This window comes from Lemur catta, chromosome 14 (assembly GCF_020740605.2).
Source record: "Lemur catta isolate mLemCat1 chromosome 14, mLemCat1.pri, whole genome shotgun sequence".
Classification (NCBI taxonomy): domain Eukaryota; kingdom Metazoa; phylum Chordata; class Mammalia; order Primates; family Lemuridae; genus Lemur; species Lemur catta.
The window spans coordinates 16,241,809-16,260,065 of record NC_059141.1 but is presented as its reverse complement, the minus strand read 5'-3'; the positions used below and the strand labels follow the sequence as shown (position 1 = coordinate 16,260,065).

Here is an 18,257-nt window from a genome sequence, read left to right as displayed (position 1 = left end):
CGTGGCTTGCGTTTAGAGCCAGGTCTTGAATATTCATGAGCTGAATAGAGTTGTAGGGAAAAAAATGTTGATGGTCCAAAAAAAACCAAAAAACCCAGTTACTTGAACAGTCACTCTGAACATTGCATACATTCAGTTTTTCAACCCATGTCTTCCAACTGAAGTCTGTGGCCAGGCCAAGCTGGGGCTCCGCGTTGACCACTGTCACTGCCCTGCAAAGACAGTTCCGGTGGAGGAGGAACAAGGTGGAAGCAGCAGGAGCGGGCGGGCACCCGGCCGCACATCCGTGGTTCTTACCCAGGGCTGCCGCAGGGGGCGCTCTAACCTCACTCTAGAGGCTGCTTCCCCCAGGATGTCAAGGCAGCCCTAGCGAGACACATCAGGGTGGCCCCGGGTCAGTGAGGGTTGTTTTTCTGTATTGGGGAGCAAATGGAAAATGCTCATTTTTCAAGATTGCCGAATATATGACTCAGTTGACCTGCCTGATAACCAAACAGCCTTCAAGTATATGCGTATTTGTGTGTGTTTGTCTTTGTGTGTAACTGTTCAGGCTTGGGATTTGTATTTTTTATGTGTCTGTTTTCTTTAAAAAATTGTGGTTATTGGGTTTTTTTAAAGATGTATGTAAAGCCACACCATGCCACCTGCGCTCTGCGTCAGAGTGGAGGGGATTAGGAGTCTTGCTCTGAACCGCAGGGTGGGGTCTTTTTCTGAGTTTCACTTTCTTCATCTCAGACAGGAGTAGGTCAGAGTCCCAGAGTCTCTTCCAACCCAAAATGCCTTCCTAAATCTTTGTTACTGGAATCTCTGAGCCCGCCCTTCCCAATAATTAGCATCCTTCTTCTCTGCCAAGGAGCTGAACAAATTGAGATGAGAAATAAATGAGAACAGTGGAAGCCAAGGGATGACCCGATTCTGAGAGAGGCCACTGAGTGCACCCCGGGGTGAGGCAGCCTTACCCACAGGCTGTCCCTGACCCCACACCCCCCCAGGAGGAGGGTCAGAGGCCTGGTCCCTGAGCACAGCCCACTTCCAAGAGAAGGAAATACGGGGCTGAGCCAAAGCCACCCAGCTATTCTATTCCTCCTGGTTCCCAGGAGCAGAATGAGCAAAGGGGCAGAGGGTGGCCAATACCAGGCTTAGGGAAAAATGCCCTGCATAGAAGCCAGGAGTGAGAACAAAGCATCCTCCTGGGCCACCCTATGTGTGGTTCTGGACAGTTGTGAGTTAAGCGTGCACACAGTTACACATGCAGTGTGTGTACAGGAGAGATCGTGCACCTACGTCTGGGTGGGTGGGGTGTGCTTCACGCAGCTTCTAAACCCTACCCCTTGGCCCCCCTACAGGTATGGCCCAGAAAGGCCACGGTCCCGCAGCCCAGTGAGCCGGTCCCTCTCCCCACGGTCCCATACTCCGAGCTTCACCTCCTGCAGCTCTTCCCACAGTCCTCCGGGCCCCTCCCGGGCTGACTGGGGCAACGGCCGGGACTCGTGGGAGCACTCCCCCTACGCCAGGAGGGAGGAGGACTGGGACACAGCCCCCCGGAGGGAGAATGGAGATGACAAGAGGGACAGGACGGAGCCCTGGGCACATGATCGCAAACACCATCCCCGGCAACTGGACAAGGCCGAGTTGGACGAGCGGCTCGAAGGAGGGAGGGGGCACCGGGAAAGGTACCCGAGGTCTGGGTCCCCCAACCCGCTGCACTCTGCGTCCAGCTACAAAATCCGGGAGGACAGCTACTACCGGAAGGAGCTCAAAGCCAAGTCGGACAAGTACCCGAAGCAGCAGCAGGACGCCCCGGGGAAGTCCAGGAGGAAAGATGAGGCCAGGCTGCGGGAAAGCAGACAGCCCCTTCCCGACGACTCAGGCAAGGAAGACGGGCTGGGGCCAAAGGTCACTAGGGCCCCTGAGGGCGCCAAGTCCAAGCAGAGTGAGAAAAATAAAACCAAGAGACCTGATAGAGACCAAGAAGGAGCTGATGATAGAAAAGAAAGAAAAATGGCAGAGAATGAGGTAATGATGCAATCTCTTCCCCAGGTAAGGTGAGGCAGGTCCCAAAGAAGAAGAAGAATATTAAATAATAATATAATGATGGTGAACATTTACTGAATGAAGGAACATTTATCCACTGTTTACTCTGTGCCAGGCACTGTGCTAGACACTTTATTTCAATTAAGTCATTTAATCCTCTCTGCAACCCTATGAGGAAACTGAAGCACAGAGAATTTAACATTATTTGCCCAAGGGACACAGTCAGGAAATGGCAGAGACAGAATCATACCTAGGCGTTCTGGTGCCAAATTCCATGGCCCCTTCTTGCCCTTACTAGAAGTTAGAGGGGCACACAATGGAATGGCCTTCTGTCGTCCTGTTTGTCCGTGGGGGAATGGCCCCAAGGTGTTTGCACGCACAGAGTCTGCCAAGGGAGATTAGATCTTTGGTCCACTCCGTTCTCTCTCCTGCCAAAAAAGCATCCACCAATCCTGGAGCTCCAGTGAGGGGTGGGGAAGAAGCAGCCATCCACGAAATTATACTGGGTGCCCTGGGCTTGGGGTGTTTCACCTCCACTTTAACAAAAATGAATGGCGATTGGCCGGCACCTTCACCTTATCATCTGAAAGGCTAAGACTCGCTGCATTTCTTCAGTTCACGAAGGGTCACAAGGTGGACTCTGGTACCAGGTTTATGTTCTAACTTGGCTTACTCTTCCTTTTTGCTGGAGCCTCCTGAATTTAAGTAGAGGTGGGATAGTAGAGGTTTGGGCGTCTCCTTAAGGAACCTAATTTTTTAAATCCTCTACAAATATCCTCTAATCATCCTGACCCAAGAGTTGGTGATAATTACTAAGTCTAAATAACGAGCCCAATTCTCCACTCCATGAACACTGAAGAGTCATTCTGGCTACTACTTCAGTATTCAGTCCCACGTGCATGGGTGGAGTGCCGCTTTGCCAGGTGTTGTGCTAGGTCCAGGGGGTCCAAAGGTGAATAGGACATGGTCCATGTTGTGGCAGAGACCGAGGCCTAATGGTCAGAAGAGACCTATAAAATAATTTGCATACAATGGGAACTTACAGCCGGTGAACTGCTCTGTGGGCAATTATGAACTCTACACAGTGAGAGGAGAGCTGCAGAGAGGGAGGTGACATTTCAGCTGGGTATTGAAAATGGGAAACAAGCAGTTTGGGATTCTCCGTGGAAGCAACAGCAAGGGCGAAAGTGAAAAAGACAGACTGTCTTGAAAAACGTGGAAATATTCCATGTGGCTGCATCTTTAGGACAGATTAAAGGATAATGTTTTTAAAAAGTAAAGTCAAGGTAATGAAAGATGCAAGCCCCTATAGAATCAGATACCCTGGAAGGATGTGCTAGACGGACGCCCAGCATTCCTCCAAAAGGACACTAGTAATCTTTTCTCCCATTACAAAGTCTGCCACAATTTTTCCCAACTGGTTTGGGGTGGGTAGTGGGGAGCGCAGGAGAGAGATGAGATTAGGGAAGTGGGTGGGGTGGGCCCGTGAAAGACCTTGGGTGCCGTCCTGAGCGCTTGAACTGGATCTGGAGGACCTAGTAAACCACTTAGAAAAGTGTATTTGCTTGGAGGTGACCAAGGTGCTGGTGATGGTTCAGTGTCTCAAGGAAAGGCATGGAAGGGCAGAAAGCAAGAGTTGGCAGGGGCTCAAGCTGAGACTTGAATGTGCACTGTCAGTCTGCCGCCCTCTGTCCCCCAAGGCCAAGGGGGGAGACTTCCCCTTCTCAACCTGCCCACACTCCTGAGACTCTTCTTTGGTAACTTCATTTCCCCTCCTGTTTATCTGCGCCGCTGTCATCTGTCTATAATATTGCTCGCTTAACAAATTAACTGCCATGTGAGTTGTATTTAACTCACGCTAGTTTTGAGCCTGATGCCTCGTGAAGCCCATGAAGACTCAATTCTCTGAAACAAATTCAATAAGTATGCCGTGAGTCACATACAACTCAACTGGCATGCAGTGAAAAAATTGTAGCACCGTGCGAGTTGCATATAACTCATGCACGGAAAACAATAAAAAATAACAAATTGTTCATTACATTAGAAAGGATCATTTTGTTTTCAAAGTTTTTATTCTCTTTTCATAATAAAACACTGTGGCCCCAGGGAAAAATTTTTTTTCTAGTGTGGCAGTCAGTGTGTTAAGGTGACACACACTGTGGGTCATCCTGAGAGCCCCCGATGGAAAAGGATTCTCAGAAAGCCCCATGGGTGTCCCCTCAATTCTGTCCCTCCAGGTGGTTTTGCCTCTGACAGCCCTAGAGCAGGGTCAGCGGGGACCTGCTGGGGTCCCCACAGATTGTTTCTGTGCGTTTGGAGCCGGGCAGCCCGACTCTGTGCTGGAGTAACCCCAGAACAAAGAGCTCTTCGTGCTGTTCTTAAACTCTGTGTTATGAGCTTGAGAAAAACCTAGATCCCCATTGGGCTGTCCCCAGAGTCAGATAGCAGGTGGCGACTGAATTTGGGAAGAAGAAGGCAGCAGGCTGAGGACGGGGGCCTTGCTGTCCTCATACACCAGGCACCTCCCATGCACAGGGCCTTACACGTGTTCCCCTGCTGCGGGGTCCCCAGAGGACTCACTCACGGCCTCATTCTCCACACGTTTGTCCCTGGCACTGCGTGCAGTCTCCACACCCCAACCCACTCCTCCCCCTTGCCTGCTCTCCCAGCCTCCACACGGCAGGAAGTTTTGTCCGCTGCTCTGTCCCCAGTCCCTAGAGGAGGGCTTGGTGCAGAGTGGGCGTTCAGTAAGGATCTGTTGAAGGAATGAATGACTGAACACAAACTCTCGGGGCAAAGGCCTGGCTTCTGAGAACCCGGTCACACCCTGTTCTTCTCTGCCTCAATTTTCTTGTTTGTAAAATGGGCGTGATCACAAGGTTGTTGTAGCACATTAATGAGCTTGTGCTCATTAAAAACCCTCTGAGATCTCTGGAGAAAGTGTCTATGGTGGAGAAGTCAGTGTGTGTCTGCTTAGTGATCACGAGGGGCCAAGGCCGTACATGAGCCCTAGCCCTGACCACAGGACCAGGAGGAGAAGGAAAGAAATCAAGTCACGAATAAGGAAAACATGGGAAGGAAACACTCCTCCATGTTACTGGAAGGGGGGACCAAGGTTACAGACCCAGACACCTAGGGAAGGGAAGGCAAGCAGGTCCAAGTGGAGCCAGGTGAGCAGGATGGACCCTGGCAGACGGAGGAAGTGGTGCCTGTCACCAGCCTCCACTCAGCTCCATTCTGCAGCTGCCATGTGGAATGTGTGCCCTAGGACACAGTCCAGGGTAGACTAAGACATGTCTGTGGGCCAGATGCAGCCCAGCGGCCCCCAGAATGTAACCGTTAGTGTAACCAATCCATAAGAGGAAGAAATAGAGAAACCACTTACACTCGGTGCAGAGCCCAGCCGAGACCCAAGTGTGTGGGGAGGCAGGTGCAAACTTGTTATTACCCCCGCCGGCTTCTACCAATTTCATTCTTTTATTGACCAGTATCAGTGGGGCACCTAGCACCGGGGCTACAGTTGTGCGTGACATTGAGACGACCCCAGTCTCCTGGAGCTCACGGTCTAGGGGAGAAACATGCTGATGCAGTGATTTCTCAGATGAACAGAGGAGCGTGGGCGCTGAGTGCTAAGGAGATGGAGGTTTACAGTGCCCGGAGTGCCTGCAGTGAATCCGAGGCGTCCCTGGGTTAGGGTGTGACTGTTGCGATTGGGAAGAGTGGTGAGTGGTCCTATTTACTGAGTGAACAGGAAGGCGAGCAGATGGAGGGACTGGCACATGCAAGGGCCTGTGCGTGGCTCCAGTGCGGCTGGAGCAGGGAGAGCTGGGGCGCAGAGTAACAGGACGTGAGGCTGATTTGCCACCAGGGACATCACCACACAGGGCCTTGTAGGCAGGTGAAAGATGTTTGTCTTATCCTAAGTGCAGGGAGAAGCAAATGAAATATTTAAGCAAGAAAGTACAGTAAGGATGTGATAGTTTTTGCATTTTGGGATGAGCATTCTTGATTGCCTTGGGGAGAATAGATTTTGGGGGAGGGTACAGAGCAAAAGTGGGAGACCAGTTCGGAGGTGGTTTGGCAGTAGCCCAAGCCCTGGGTTGGCAGAGCCTTGCTTGCAGCATTTGGCACCTAGTATCTCAGTCTGTGGGCTGGCGTGGGCAGCTGCGTGCATTGGTCTGTTCCCATAGGCTGCTGCTCTCATCTGGAAGTGACCCAGGGCAGAGGAAGCTCTGAAAGGCTTTACCCTGTTTCCTTTGCCTGCAGGGAGGAAGAGCAGGGGTCTGCCCCGTTTGGGGGGATTTCCAGCCCAGCTGGCAAGGATGTCCCTGCCTCTCCCAGCTTTAACTGGAGGGTATCCCTTTACTGTGTTAGTTTAGGAGTGGACCAAGTACAGGAACTACTTGGGAAGGGTAAGGATTATTTATTTTGACAAGGGAGGGCCACGGATAATTGATTCAGGGAGATAAAAATAAAGAAAAGTGGTCACCTGTTGACAGAAGCTGTAATAGCTAAAAAGGTATTTATAGCTGCCATCCACTTAGGTTAGCTCAGAAGACTTGAGCAAAACTTGCAGTGGAATATTCCACACTAAACACTGGAAAGAGAAAGGACGTGAGGATTTGAACTGTCTGTCCCTGTCCGGTAATAACTGGTTAAACCAGTCAGCCCTGGGCTTCTGCTCCGGCTGGCTCCTTGTCAGCTAAGGGGGTGTGTCTGGTTGTGAGAAATTAGAAGTCAAGTTTGAACTAATGTCAGCCAAAAATGTTGAGAAATGCAACTTGCCCCCGAGGAAGCCTGGGAGTCATCACTGATTTGGTGGCCAAAGGTTAAGTCCTGGGAGAATGTCCCTCAGAAATTTCTCAAGTGGAGGTTGGCAAACTTTTCCTGCAAAGGACCAGATAGTAAATATTTTAGCCTATGTGGGCCAAGAGGCAAAACTGAGGATTTTGTGTAGGCATTTCTGTATTCACTTAAAATGTAACTATTTAAAACTGTAAAATCCATTCTTAGCTCACAGACTATGTAAAAAGAGGAAGCAGGTCAGGTTTGTTCTGCAGACCCCTGGGTGAAAGGCTGGTTAGAGGCACTAATTTCCAAACCAAGCAGCTGCTTCCAGCTGTTCGGTTTCACAGACACAGGTGCTATGATGGGAGCTTTAATTTGGGTGAGGAAATGGAAGGGAATGCTAGTTTGGGCTGTAGCTCTAGGACAGAGATACGGCAAAAGAGGGTCAGAAGGCACTAATTGGGTGACAGCTCCCTTCCTGGGTGATTACCTGGTCGGGATGATTTTTTTAATGGCCAAGATGAGTCTGTTGGGGAAATGTCACCATGGTGGTTAACCCCAGGGACTCTGCCTGCTCAAGTCAGTACACCGTTGACTTTTGTACTCATCCTTACTGCAAAAAATTACCCAGTTTGCCAAGGATTTCTGCCCCCTAAAGACATCAGACTGTAAGAACATTTCTCTGCCTCTATTTGTCTGTGTGACCATGAGCAAGTTACTTAACCACTCTGAGCCTCAGTTTTCTAATCTATAAAATGAATAACAGCAGCTGCCTCCGAGGGGCTCTGGGAGGATAAAGGAAATACTGTACGTGAAGCACACCTGACAACTGTTACCTGTGCCCAATATTATTCTTTTTCTCTTTTCCCTGTTCACTGTTGATTTGGTTTGTTCTGTTCTTCCTTTGGTAAGGCTGGAAAAGAGGAACAGGAGGGCTTGGAAGAAAGCCCCCAATCAGTGGGCAGACAGGAGAAAGAAACAGAGTCCTCTGATCCGGAAAACACACGGACAAGGAAGGTAAAATTTGTTTCAGATTCTGGCAGTGTAGCCACCTCTGCACTGTAGCCATCAGGGACCAAGTCCCCATCCTGCCTGGTGATGTCCTGCTGCATGGAATATGTCTGAGACTCTTGGAGCACTTCTTGGAGGAATGGCTTTGCTTGGGACCTTCGGACCATCTTTATCGAGGAGATCTTTACCCACAAGCCTGGGCTCTGCCTCACTCTCCAGCAACTTGGCTGCTCTCCTAAAAGAAACATGTGCCCAAAAAAAGACTCAGGCTTCAGAGCCAGACTCCCAAAATAGACAGGTCTCTTGGGGGATGGGGAGATGCTACTTCGGGTACTCGATCTGGGGCCCCGACCTTGGCAATCCCAGACCCTGGGATTAACAAGACATCTACTGTGCTTGTAAAGCTTATTTTACTTAAAATGAAAAACCTAGTTACAGTCTTCCTGAGCTGGAGCTGCCACAGCAAAAAGATATGTCCTTGGAACGTGGCCAGCTTCATGCCTTTCCGGTCAGGGGAGATGGGTATCGCTGGCAGGGAAGCCGATCTCCTAAATCTGTCTGCAGAGTCCGTGGGCTGCAGGGAACGCCAAGAGGAAAGTTCTAGGAGGGGCCTAGTGGGAACCCTGGCTAGGGAAGTGTACCCTTGCTGGGAGAGGGTGCTTGGGGGAATTTTGTGAGGGACTTTGCCCCAGTTACATTTAGCGATGCCCCACAAGCAAGGAAATAGCTCCAGTAAGAATTTAAAGTTTATAACTCAATCATTCATTCCAAAACTATTTATTGAGCATCTATTATCTACCAGGGGTTGAAATTCTTTGTATCACTTAAAACGTGGTGGATTAAGCATTAGGGCTTATTCCAAATCCTGTGCCGTTTTGAGCATCGCTTTAAGGATGAGTCAGTGGTGTGGGACTTGAGTGGTGCACAGTAATTACCCACTTATTGTTCCCAGGTAGAGACGAGAATGTTCAGGATCTTTCTGGTTTGAGGGGTCCTTATGGTCAAGGTTTGTGCCTTCTGTTTGGATGCTCTCAGCCACCCTCTGACCTCCGTTCTGTGTTTCTGCGCAGGAGCAAGATTGGGAGAGTGGAAGTGAGGCAGAGGGGGAGAGCTGGTATCCCACGAACATGGAGGAGCTGGTCACAGTGGATGAAGTCGGGGAGGAAGAGGACTTTATCATGGAACCAGACATCCCAGAGCTGGAAGAAATTGTGCCCATTGACCAGAAAGACGATATCTGCCCAGAAATATGTCCCTGTGTGACAACCACTTTAGATTTCACCAACGAAGGAGTCAAGGCCATTGGGAATGGGGCGGCAGAAATCAGCCTCAAATCACCCAGAGAACTGCCTCCTGTTTCCACGAGCTGTCCCAGTGACATAGACGTGGAAATGCCTGGCCTAAATCTGGATGCTGAGCGGAAGCCAGCTGAAAGCGAGACAGGCCTCTCCCTGGAGGATTCAGATTGCTACGAGAAGGAGGCAAAGGGAGTGGAGAGCTCAGATGTTCATCCGACCCCTGCAGTCCCGCAAATGTCTTCCCCCAGGCCAGCAGACGAGAGGGCCCAGCAGCCTAGCCCCTTTCTCGATGACTGCAAGACCAGGGGGACCCCCGAAGATGGGGCTTGTGAAGGCAGTCCCCTGGAGGAGAAAGCCAGGCCCCCCACCGAAACCGACCTCCAAAGCCAGGCTTGCCAAGGAGTGGTGACCCCCGGTAATTACCTCCCCTTTTCTCTTGGGTGGTGGGGTTGATTGGACCCCTGTGCACCTAGCAGAGTACGGGCATGTGCAGGCTGGAAAGAACATAAGGAAGGTTTCAACTTGCATCAAAGCTGGTGCAGAAAGTAATTTAGTAACAGAGGCAAGCCTCTAAAAGCCTGGTTAAACTGTTAGAGCTTTTAGGCAAATGGTGCAAAAGAAATCAGATAGGCGGCCGCGTGTTTTCTGAGAAACTCAGATAGGACAGACTTCTCCGCATTTACAGGAGCCCAGATGGACTTGGACAACTAAAATTAGCTTTAGTTATCAGCAGAAGCATATCAGAAGGGGCCTGTCACGGGCTGCGGAGGAGGACCACCCAGGCTGTTATTTCTGTGATGGGGCAGGCGTGTGGGAGGCAGGACAGGAGTGGATAGGGAGTAACAGGGGCTCCCCCAGGGGTACGGCCATTCCCCTTCTTACTACCTCAGACCCCTTTTCTCCAGGGTCTGCCAGTGGTACGAGACCTGTCCCAGGCTCTCCTCCACCTCCATTGGAGGTGATGTTGTGTCAGTGCCCGACGCTGTGACATCATGAAAGAGAGAGTTTAAAATAGGCTAAGCCCCGTCTTCTCTGCCAAGTGGAAACTAAGATCCGGCAAGGGCTATGGGGGTAGGGAGGGAGAGTAGCCTTTAAGAGTCTCACTGTGTAAATAAACTGGAAATTCACTTTGCAGAAAGCCTGCAGCGTACCAGAGGTGGAAGTAAGAGGCAAGGGGCAGAAATTACAGAGGAAGGGCTTAAAAACAGCGTTTCAACCCAGAGCCCTGTGGGTCGCACGGGCTGTTAGGTAACCTGGAGGCTTGGGCTTTCCTCCATGTCAAGCTGACCTGAGCTGTTTTCCACCTGCGTGGAGCTGAGTCTCCATGGAAACCCTGCCATGCACCGCCTTCTTGTTGCTAGAGAAACGCTGAGGCCCAGACTCTGTCTAGAGAAGGCAAGAATAAAGGAGGAATGAAATTTTCACCGAACTCTGAGTGAACGTCTTTTATTTGCGGTATAGGTCTCAACATGTGCCGGTGGTAGTGGCTTGTTAGCTTACCCAGTGTTTGGGGTTCATAGTTAATAACACTGCTTGACAAGCTTGGGTGCCAGCCTCAGTGGACGTCAGCACAATTTTTGCCCGTCAGTGATTCCTCTGCCTGCAGGGCTGGGATGATACTGAATTGGAAGGCAGGGGGCAGGGGTGGATCATTGCAAGCGAAGGCATCAGCAGCCCATGCCTCCCTGGACCAAATGCAAAGATTTGCCGAGCTGTGTCGTGTGTGGCATTCTTTTGGCAGTGGAAACAGCTCTTAATTATAGTGCTTTGGTTCTAATTAGCAGTCATTGCCCCAGCCTCATGTGATTAAGCAGTCCAAGGGACAATTCCTAATCACACAGTGCAGGGAATCGAATTGCAGGGACTCTTTGAGGCACATTGTGTTTCATAATGTCTTTGCCTTGGCTCATGTTTTGCAGAAAACTCCAGGTACGTGGAAATGAAATCTCTGGACGTGACATCACCAGAATACACTGAAGCGGAGCTGAAACAGCCCCTTTCTTTGCCTTCCTGGGAACCAGAGGATGTGTTCAGCGAACTTAGCATTCCTCTAGGTAGGTGAGAGACACAGTCCTTCCTGAAGTACAGTTCCAGGAAATGAAAGTCCCACAGCAACATCTAAGAGCTTGAGAGGGCTTTTTATCATTTTGTTGCCGTTGTCATTTTTAATGTATGATGCAATAACCTAGATTTGCACGGTGCAACTTTAAAGTTTCTTGCAACTTCTGTCTCCCATAGTAGACCGGATACTCGAGGGGATCAGGCCTTGAACAGCACTGCCCTGGGACCCAGAGGCCTGTTTTCTGTCAGAGAATGCTTTATCCTTGATGACACAGAGCCTTTAACTCCAGCCGTTTTTCAAGCAGGGAAGCAGAGATCCAACAGCCCTCTATAAAGTCAATAGAAAGAACCTCTTCTGCTACTTCTCATCACCGCAGCCTTTCCTTGCCCTGGCCCTTCCCAGAACAAGGCTACATCTTTTCTCTTTAAAGGACCAGCTTTTCTCAGGCGATGATGCTGAATAGACTGTTGGGGCAGACCCTGGGTAACTGAGAGAGGGAGCCCTGAACAGAGAGACCCGGGTCCGTCCTCCTATTCTATGTATGGGTCACCCTGTGCCCTCAGACAGGTCATACTCCTTAGTTTCCTCACCTGTACTATGGAATTGGACCAGATCAGTATTTTTTCAAGGGTAGAAGTGTTGGGGGTGGGACAGGGAGGGAGTTTACTAACAGAATCACCTAGGACACATTTCTAAAGTAGAGAGTTAAGCAGAATCTCAGGGTAGGGAGTAAAGGTACTTTAAGAAAGTTTCCCGGGAGATTCTGACACCACCATTAACCCAGCGACTCCCACCCCAGCCTACGTCATCTTTGAGTCTTTGCATTAGCTCTGGAAAGTTGGAAAGCAGCGAGATAAAGCAGTAGTAGCAGCTGCTCAGGAGCGCTTGGGAAAGTGTCACAAGGAAGCATGAGAAGCATCGGTCATCTGATGACTGACGACCGTGTGTCTGCTCATCCCGGGAGGGGCTAGTCAGCGTGGAGGCTCACCCTTTCCTTCCAAGCTTTGCTTTTCTTTGTGCTGATTTTTTAAAAACATTGTTACTATTTCTTTCCTCCAAGTGTGCCATTTTTGTAGAGTCAGATTTGGAGAGCAAACTTCCTTTTTTTGTTTTTTTAAGGGATAAATTGGCTGCATAGCATTTCCCAAGACAAAAACTAACAAAAAAAAAAAAAAGAAAGAAAAGAAAGAAAGAAATACTGACCGTAGAAGGAACTGAGATGACCCTGGGTGTTTTAACTCTGGACAACAGTTGCAAAGGCTGCCTCGCAGTAGCAGGGAGGGGTCCCTCATGCATTCATTCAGTGAGCAGATACTCACTGGATAACATGGTGCCCTGCTAGGCACTCTGGAGGAACCAAGAAATAGAACACAAGTCTCTTGTCATCCAAGAACTTGGAATCTAATTGAGACAAGCAAAAAGTAAGAATCAATTCTGCTACCTTGTAATTTGTGTCTTTTTATGACTGTTTTTCATTACCAAAACTGTGAAAGTATAGGGTAACAAATTCCAAAAAATAAGAACCATATAAACTCAATATTAAAGGTCTTATCTCTTCCTTCCAGTTTCTTCCTAGCCTCCGGAGGTAGCCACTGTCAGGCCCACAGATAGTTTTTCTTCTACAAAAATAGGATCACACGATACATATAATGTACTACAATTTGCTTTTTTCACTTAACAGCACATCTTAGAGATCTTTTCATGTCAGCACATAGAGAGCGCATTCTTTTTAACCACTGCAAATGTTCCAGCTTAAAAGCTATGCCATAAATTACTGATCCTTCCCTCTACTGGTTAACATTTAGATTGTCTTCTTTTTTTTTTTTCCGTTATGAAAGTGCTTTAATAGCTAAGCTTTTATTGGTGACATTCACCATTCCTATTACTTTGCGTGTATTATCTTATTTAACCCTCTCAAAACACTTAAGAGGGAGATGTTATTTTTATCCCTATTTTACAGATAAGAAATCTGAGATGCAGAGTCACAAAGCTCATGACTGGCAAAGACTAGAGTCAGGATTCGAACCCTAGTAGTCTGAGTCTAGAGCCTTGTTCCTACCCTCTGTCTCTGCTGCCTTCCAGACATGGCTGTTCAGTTACCTTTGTGTGGGTTCCAGTGTTTCCGTGGGACAGCGTCCTAGCCGGGAGGGTTGTGGATTTGCATTTTAAAGTTTCATAATTATTACTAAATTACACTCCAAAAAGATGATACCAGTTTTCACTGCTGTCTTGATGAGAGTTCCCATTCTCCACCTCCTTGTTAACACTAGAGGTTAGCAGTTTTTAATCTTTGCCAACCTGTTAGTAGGAAAACAGTGTCTCATTTTGTTTTTTAAAAACAGCTGTGTTGAGGTATAATTGATGTACAATGAAGTGCACATATTTAAAATGCACAGTTTGAGAAGTTCTGACCTATGTGTATACCTGTGGGAACATCACCACAATCAAGATAATGAACATGTTCATCACCCCCCCAGAAGTCCTCAGTCTCCTTTGTAATCTCTCCCTCCACATTCTGGTTTTCATCCACCTGTTGATGGACATTTGGGTTGTTTTCTGTTCCGGGCTTTTACAGATTGTACTTGTTTGTAGTCTTCAGTTAGCTTCGAGACCCCTTATCTCATTGGTCCCCTGGGGAGGAGTGTGGTACTATTTTCTGCATTTGACGGGTGGGAAAACTGAAGTCCAGAGACTTACCCAAGATGACGCAGCAAGGTCAGGTTAGAACTCAAGATTTCTGATCTCAGACCATTCTGCTCTCCCGTTCCTCCAATTCAGGCAGCAGCACAGTGTAAGAGTGCCAATTTTTGTGCAGAAGTTAAGAGCACAGGCTAGGGAATCTGATTCCCTAGGTTTAAATTCCCTCTCTACTACTTGTTGGCTGGGTGACAAAGAGCAACTTATTTAGCCTCTCCGCTTGGATTTCTTCATCTGTCTATCAGGGATAGTAATAGAAGCCTACTAGGTAGAGTTATTTTGAGGATTAAATGAACAAATACTTACAAGATCTTAGCACATAGTACTTCCTGCAGTAGGAAGTACTTAATAAGTGTTGTCTATTGTTAATATTCATTCACGAGACCTACTATGCATCCTCTCCCTGGGGCTGCTAACCCTTCACCCACCCTCCAGGACTGGTCACTACTGGCAGAGAAACTTCTAGGGAGGTGAGAGACAATTTTTAGCCTTTGTCCCTGTGGAGAGCAGGGAGGTGAAATGAGGGGTGCCAAGGACTGGGGCACCCCATTGGGAAGAAAGGGAGGCCTGTCCCATTGCTCAGGGACTGAGGGTGGGAGCGGTTGGGGAGGGGCACTGGCCGTGTGACGCAGGCCAGCTCTCCGTGACCCCAGCCAGCGCGAGCCTGCCCAGGCCTGCTCTCACCTCGACCAAACAGCGTCGCCTGCAAAGCACGAATCCCTCCTCCATCCATCCCAGGCTTTACTAGGATGACAGGGTTATAATTACCCATGCCAGGAGCTATTATTAGAAGGCAAATGCAGCTTTAATGATCGCAATAGAGGCTGGAAAATGGGAGGACCGGGTAGCTCCAGAACACGTCGGGGCCATGGCAGTGTTTCTTGATGCTGCCGCTTCATGTCCCCCTCTCATTCCAGAGGCGTCCCGAGGGGTGGTGTGGGCATTGTTATTCTGGGGTGAGTTGCCAGCCCTTTGGGGATCCTCCCTGCCCAGACTTCTCTTCCCCCAGTGCTGTCTGTGGCTGCCTGGCACTGCCCAAACCCACTGGGCGGGGGCCGGGGAAGAAAGTTGCTGCCACACTGCAGAGCCGGGTTCTCCAGGCGGCCTTGGGGAAAGGTTGGGGGCAGGTGAGAAGGTTAACGCTTAGGCAGTTGGCTTCTGTGAAGAAATGTTTAACACGTGTCAAATTAATATTTTTTGAGCACCAGGCAAAATGATAGGTGCTTCCCTGTAACACCATTGTGGTATTATTCCTATTTTACAGATAAGGAAACTAATCTCAGAGAGGTTAAATAGTGTGCCTGAGGTCACACAGCATAAGTCAAAGAGCTAGGTCTGACTCTAAATCCCATGTTCTCTCCACTATAGCGTGGCTTCCAAGGTTCTTTTTATCTGGCAGTAGAAGCCTTTGTTCGAATGAAATGTCACCCAGAACCTCAGAGATGGCAGCTACACCGCTCTGGTGGGAAGGGGCTGCAGCTGCCAGCTCGGTCCCTACTTCAGGCTCTGAGGTAGCTCCTGGGGCAGCTATTACCCCTTCTAGGGGGTCCCAGGACAGAGCTGGGGAGGCCTCAGCCGGGTCTTCAGTGAAAACCCCAGGGCTACTTTCCTGGTACTCCACAGGTGCCTATCCAATGTCTGGGAAGGGACAGAGGGTGTGGCTCTGAACAAAGCCCTCTGGGGCTGCATCTCCTCTCCCAACGGCCTCTCTCCTGTACCGTGTGGGCCTCGGCTCCCTTGGAGCAGCGGCAAGCGGAAAACTACTTTGCAGCAACAGAGGAAGGAGGCGGGCCTTGCCGACTGCGCCCTTGCCAGCAACAGCCGGGAGCCAGGGCCTGCTGGTGAGGCGGAGGGGAGAGCCGGCCACCAGCAAGCTGAGCTGGGGCCACTCTTCTGTCCTGTGTCTGCAGAGAGGAAGGGAAGGACCCTCAGCCTCCCTCTGGGCAGCTGCGCCTGAGGGAGGCCCCTCACTTCTGAGCATGCTACGTGGCAGCTGGAGAAAACCCGGCTGGCCGCCCTGGGCCCCAGACCACGGCCCAGCGACCAGTCGGGGTAGCTGCAGGCTCGGGCAGGCCTCCTGGCTCCCTCCCGCCCCCCGCCCTCCCTCAGAGCTGCCCTGCACGCTGATAAGTAGCTTTTTTTTAAAATGGAAAAATAAGTTCTAATTTCAAGGCTAGGCTGCTTTTCTATGACAGGGTCTTCTAGGGTCTTCTAAGCTCAGTGTCCCAGGAGGTGGGAGGAGGAAAGTGAAGAAAGAGGAACTGGATTTGTGGTCAGTCGTGCAGCGCCTTGCAGGGGCCACCACCCCATGTCCCTCCCTGCGAGAAGTTGGTATCCCCCCCAAGCCTGTGCCACTCCAGGCCCCTTCTCTCCTTCTACCCAGTATGGCCAGATCTCTGGCCATTTCCCAGGTTTCGTAGGTTCTTAACATCTGGCCTAGACCCTCTCAGACCTGGGCTCTTTCTACTCTGCTGACCCACCATGTCTTCAAGAGAAGAACCGTGACCCCCAAAACACCTTCATGGAGGCTGGGCAGCCGCCATCCCTTCAAAGATGAATCCTCTGGTTGTGACATTGTCACTTCTCTATGGCTGTGGGGCCATTGTTTCCTTCCCTTGGAATCAAAAGTCCTCCCAGAATCCTGGGACTTATATTTAATAAATCTCAAATGAAATGCTATTAATTGCTTTATATCTGATGACTCAGATATAGAGCCTGGAGGAAGGTAGAAGAAAGTTTATGATATACTATTGCCTGAAAAAGGGGGATACAGAATGGCATTTAGGGTATGATTAAAACTGCCACACAAAAAAAGGGCCTACATATAGATAAATTATGTGGAATAAATATTTGGATTGGAGTGACCCCAGATGATTTTTCCCCCCTCACTTTTATTTATTTTAAATTTTCTCTTTAATGAACATTATTCTAAAATAAACAAAAATCAGAGAATTCTTCCAGAGTCCTGGTCACAATAGCTGCAGAGAGAGGTACAATGTGGAGAAATGAAATCTAGCGAATGAAAAGTCAGAAATGTCAGGACCCTCCCTTTCCTGGAAGCAGGCTGATCGTGGGAGGCCTGGACCCGGATTCCCAGAGGCCAGTGCAGAGCATATGATTGCCGGGTACTCACCACACTGCGAGGAGACGCCCCTGCTTTCACAAGCACTTGTGAATGGAGTAGGCGCTAGTCTCTTTGTGACTGTTTTGCAGATGAGGAAACTGAGGCTTGGAGAAGCTAGGTAACCAGCCAAAGTCAACAGCAAGGGAGGAGTGGAGCTCATGGCTCCCATTTCCACCTGTCGGCCTCCCACGCCTTCCTAACGCCTGCCTGTCCGTCCCCGTCCTTCCCCAGGGGTGGAGTTCGTGGTTCCCAGAACTGGGTTTTATTGCAAGCTGTGTGGGCTGTTCTACACGAGCGAGGAGATGGCGAAGGTGAGCCACTGCCGCAGTGCTGTCCACTACAGGAACTTACAGGTAACCACCGGCCTGCCTTGCCCAGCACCCTCTGGGGTCCCCTGTCTCCACACCCAGGCCAGGCCTCCGATTCTAGCTCCCACCTTCAGGGCCTACCCCAGGCGCAGGCTACCCGCCATTGTTTCCTGCCTGTGGGTTTCTATCTCCTTCCACCACACGAGAACTCCTGCTCTTCCCGTGGACTTGACTCCACCAGGCTGCTCCACGTGGTGGCCGCTTCCCATGCGCTCCCTGAGCATCTATTTGGGTTGGATTTGTTAACTTCTGCCACTCCCTTTATACTGTGAGTACTCGAGTTAGGCCAGGCTTCACCTGGCCCATGGTTGGGGCTGACCCCTTCCCACAAAGCCTGGATGTTGCAGACGCAGATATTTCTCTGTCTCTTTCCCCCTGTGCAGTATCCCTGCTGGTTAGACTAAAAACCACTATTATGTTCTATTTAGATGTTCCTCCATACAGCAGACATTTATCACAGGCAGACTATGTACCAGACACTGTTCTAGACACTAGGAATACAACAGCAGCAACAATAAGGCAAACAAAACCCCTGTCCTCACGGAGTTTCCATCCTAATGTAGGAAACGAGCAATAAATAAAATAATCGATGAAGTATATGAAAAGGTGACGTATAAAAATACTATGTGTACCATACTTCATCCAATCTAAGGTGCCATCATTTGTGAGACACACCACTATTTTTTGATACCAGCAAGAAAGAAGAAGTTGCAAATGAAATGGTGAGACTCCATCAACTGAGAAATGCGTTTTGATTCAGAGATGTTAATGTGTGAAAAAATGTATCTTAAATGGATGAAATATATGTTCTATAATGTATACCTAACTAATTTATACTATATTAGAATGTGGTTTTCATAATTAACTTCTGGTGT

General features: G+C 49.4%; 1 protein-coding gene across 6 annotated transcripts in view; it reads left to right on the top strand.

The window, feature by feature from the left end:
• Nucleotides 1–18,257, top strand: part of RBM20 (RNA binding motif protein 20) — a 169,146-nt gene that overhangs the window by 144,410 nt on the left and 6,479 nt on the right. For 3 of the 6 annotated variants that reach the window (XM_045568069.1, XM_045568068.1, XM_045568067.1), the window contains exons 9-13: nucleotides 1,347–2,040; nucleotides 7,735–7,839; nucleotides 8,904–9,546; nucleotides 11,051–11,185; nucleotides 17,246–17,367. In XM_045568069.1, the coding sequence (XP_045424025.1) occupies nucleotides 1,347–2,040; nucleotides 7,735–7,839; nucleotides 8,904–9,546; nucleotides 11,051–11,185; nucleotides 17,246–17,367 (1,699 nt within the window). Of the gene's footprint in view, nucleotides 1–1,346; nucleotides 2,041–7,734; nucleotides 7,840–8,903; nucleotides 9,547–11,050; nucleotides 11,186–17,245; nucleotides 18,142–18,257 lie in introns of those variants that run through there. The other 3 variants (XM_045568070.1, XM_045568065.1, XM_045568066.1) reach the window with 3 other exon arrangements.